The sequence below is a fragment of the Diospyros lotus genome, chromosome 2 (genome assembly GCF_014633365.1).
Source record: "Diospyros lotus cultivar Yz01 chromosome 2, ASM1463336v1, whole genome shotgun sequence".
Lineage (NCBI taxonomy): Eukaryota > Viridiplantae > Streptophyta > Magnoliopsida > Ericales > Ebenaceae > Diospyros > Diospyros lotus.
The window spans coordinates 10,501,571-10,505,368 of NC_068339.1; the positions used below are offsets into that span (position 1 = coordinate 10,501,571).

The following is a 3,798-nucleotide window of genomic DNA, read 5'->3' on the forward strand; positions in this document are numbered from 1 at the left end:
GGTCCAAACCGTTGACCGAACCGGCACGAACCGGAACCGGAACCGAACCGTCCCAAACCGTCCTTGGGCAGTTCGGTTCAGGTTCAAAGATTTCTTGAACCGGAACCGGCGGTTCATGAACCGTGGCCATGTTTAGTTTTACATTTGATATTTAAATCCTTTAAAATTTGCCTTTTTCATTTTTCATAATTTTAATCCTATATATTAAAAACAACCCATTTTTGTTGCTGATCTAATGGAAGAACGTATATAGTTGTGCGAAAGTTAGAGGGAAAGAAAACAAATATCATTTGAACCTACAACTCATGATCAAAAATTTAATCTCAATAAGATTTCCCCAAAAATATATAAACAGCATCACCATGGAGAGAGAGAGAGAGAGCGATGGTAAAATTGCAAGTTTGCTTTAGCTAACGACCGCTGGTTGTACAAACACTACAAACTACAAAGCCAAACATGTATTACGTATATACAATTCAAAAGGTTTCATATTGTCCCCTCCCCTCCCCTCCAACTCTCAATTTATTATCACACTTTGTGCTACCAAACCAAGCTACCAATACCATCATCTACCACCCAACTACGCCGGGAAAATCCGAGACGGCCTTAGTTTTCCGACGACAACCGTCCCACAACCTGACCACGTTGCCGTCGAGCACCGCCAAGTCCTGGTAACCGTACCACCCCATCTCCTCCATCCTCATCCTCACCGTCCATTTCCAATCTCCAGCGTCGCACCACTCATCTCCGCCACCAATATCCACCTCCTCAAAGCCCTTAACGCCATCGTCCTCCGCCGCGTCTTCCAGGCCCCAATCCTCGTAGTACACCATGAACTTCCCGGTCGTGGTTGCCACCGTAGTCTCCAAGGGACCAACCCAAGAAGTGGCCGTGGCCGAAGGCGGGGGTGACTGATCATCGTTCACAGACTCCTCCTCTGGCGGCGGCGGAGGCGCTTTGGTGGCACCATCGGCAGCGGCTGTTCTGATCCTCCGGAAGCTGACGGCAGCCGTTATAACTGCTGCCCACGTCCACGCCCACATTTTATTGAATAGCAGTGTAAAGACATCGAAATTAAGGGAACTGAACGGCGTCAAGGCTTCGAGCGGAGAATCCAAGGCGCTCATCTTCGCCAGATTCCACGGACTCTGTAATTTGGTGGCTTAAGTTAAGTGGAGAGTATTTATGGAGAAAGGAGGAGAAACGTGGGCCGCCGGACCCGAAGAGTGTGTGTGAGAGCATCTACCTTACAAGATGCCGAGAATCGAGTGGGAGATGCTAAGCTAGATCCGAATTATATCCTACGCATCATAACTGGCTGGCGATCTCTGTTATTACACGTGGAATGTCCTTATTGGCTGTCGCCTTCGTTCCGTGCCAACTTGTCCGTGAGATTATGGAAAAAAATAATATAAAAAATTTAACCAACGTAACCACGAGGTGACGTTAATACACGTGCGAGCACTATCCCTAGCGAGACCAGTAAAATAAATAAAATCAATTAAATTAGGAAATAAAAAAGCCAAATTTACAAACCCCATGCCAAATTCAAGTGTTAAATTTATCAAAATAAAAAATATATTTTCTTCCACTAATATATAATATATTTATCAAAACTTGTCGTGGTTAAAATAATTAGACTCATAATTAGAAAGAATAATGAAACATATTACAAGCAAAACGCAACACATGATGCATAATAATAATGTTATGGCATTGAATATAGTCTAATACAAGGAATGTAATTTGCAATAAATGCTTTTGATATTGTCATATGTATCAGTATTTGGCAACATAAAATAATTAAAAATATAAAATAAAATAATTAAAAATATAAATAACTAAATAATACAATAAAAATGTTTATCTATATCATATATGTTGAGAAGTATTGTGTTAGTATTATTTGGAGTAACTATATATCTGAAAACAATTATATTTTGTTTCTAATTAAGATTTTTAGTAGCAAAATATCCAAATTTTTCTTTGAAAAATAGCATTTTGTTGTAAGTAAAAATATATTATTTTAATTTGAAAGTGCTTCTATTACAAATAATTGTTATATATATATATACTAGGGATAAGCCGTGCCTAAAGGCACGATGCAACTAAAAAAAATTGAACATCAAATTTGAACGCGAAATAATCCGGTACTGAACTCAAATACGTATTAAATTGAAAGTCTAAACTCGCCCTATATCACGTGTTTGAAGACAATGTATATAGTTCTTAAACACGAAATAATCAAACAATGAATATAAACATACATTAAGCTGAAAATCATTTGATCATTTTTAATATCATGACTTTAGTGAAATAAAAAGAATCAATGTTGATACTTAGTCAAAAATTTGCAAAAAGAATCATATGCAAAATTGTACGGAGTAGCATATGGCCCTAACATAAATATGCATCTCTAAGCATACACATATGTATACATATGCATAAGTAAATAAAGAAAGTGAAAACTGATACCTTCTTTGGGAAAGGACCTATACGTGTTGCCCTCCTCTTCTTTCCCTGTTGCTTTCCCCATTATATGTCTCTTCCCAGTCTCACCTACAACTCTAATCATAGGAAAAAACCCATCGCCTTTTTTTTCTAACCCTTCTTCCTTCTTCTTTTTCTTATCGTCTGAAAATACCATTGATTTCATATAATTTTCATATTCATGTGAGAATCATTTCAACAACTGAACCCATAAAATACTTTTTTATGATTTTCTACAATTGCTTTATTTTGAAAGTTTTTTTTTTTAAAATAGTCCTCAAAACATATAAATGGAACTATAATGTATTCTATAATGTTGAAGAGACTTAGAAAGATTATTGTAATTGTTAAGCTTGTAAAACAGACAATAAAGTTAATCATTGGTTGCATAAGATAGAAATTAACAAAAGAAAAGAAATACATTAACTTGCACAAAGAAGAAAATACAAAAGCATACATGCACTTCCCATAATGCTCCATGTTCTGGATAATTAGTACTAATTTGTACATGTCAACATTACAATTCTAAGAGGGAAGCATCACGACAAACATCAGGTAGTCAACCCTTGATCCTTAAAATGATGTAGTAAAAAAATCAACTATTGAACAATGGATCCAATAAAAAAAGAAAGGTAATTTTAGGCAAACGAGGCTTTATACTACTCAATGGTCTAATTGGACTCGACTCAATGTCAATTGAGTCCAAATGAAAAAAATAAAAAAGAGCAAAATAAAATTAATCCAAATTAGAAAAAAAACTTGAACCAAACTAATCCAATCACATTGGTTTTGTTTGGCTCTCAAACTAACCTTGATTTATGATCACCCCTAATCTTAACGAGTGAACAGACACAAATGTAAGTCCAATCATTCATAATAAACTTCATTTAAAGATTAATTATAACATAAATTTACAATCCACATACCATTCTCTTGATCCTTACACTTGGCCTTTAAGCACATCAAATGTATATATAAACATAAACACACCTATTGGAACACATCACACAACATGTTTACAAATATTATACATGAATAGAATAAAACATGCTTTAGCGGTTATACCTTCTATTATACATAAATAGAATGAAACATGCTTTAGTGGTTACACCCTCTTTGGGATTGCCTCCGGTCCACATCTCAATTTACCCTCAATTTCTCTAATAATAATCTCAACACGGCAAGTATTAGATAGTAGCATGAAGTCACGTTTCAGACCCTCAATTTATACATATATATACTAAATTACTATTTTTTTTCTTAGGAATCAAACAAGGGAAAAAAAAAACAAAAAGTTTGACCAAAAAG

General features: G+C 35.4%; 1 protein-coding gene across 1 annotated transcript; it reads right to left on the reverse strand.

The window, feature by feature from the left end:
• Nucleotides 1–368: 368 nt before the first annotated feature.
• Nucleotides 369–1,235, reverse strand: LOC127795654 (uncharacterized). Its single transcript, XM_052327461.1, has one exon. The coding sequence runs from the start codon at nucleotides 1,125–1,127 to the stop codon at nucleotides 570–572; it is 558 nt and encodes a 185-aa protein (XP_052183421.1). The 5' UTR covers nucleotides 1,128–1,235; the 3' UTR covers nucleotides 369–569.
• Between the last annotated feature and the right edge of the window lie 2,563 nt (nucleotides 1,236–3,798).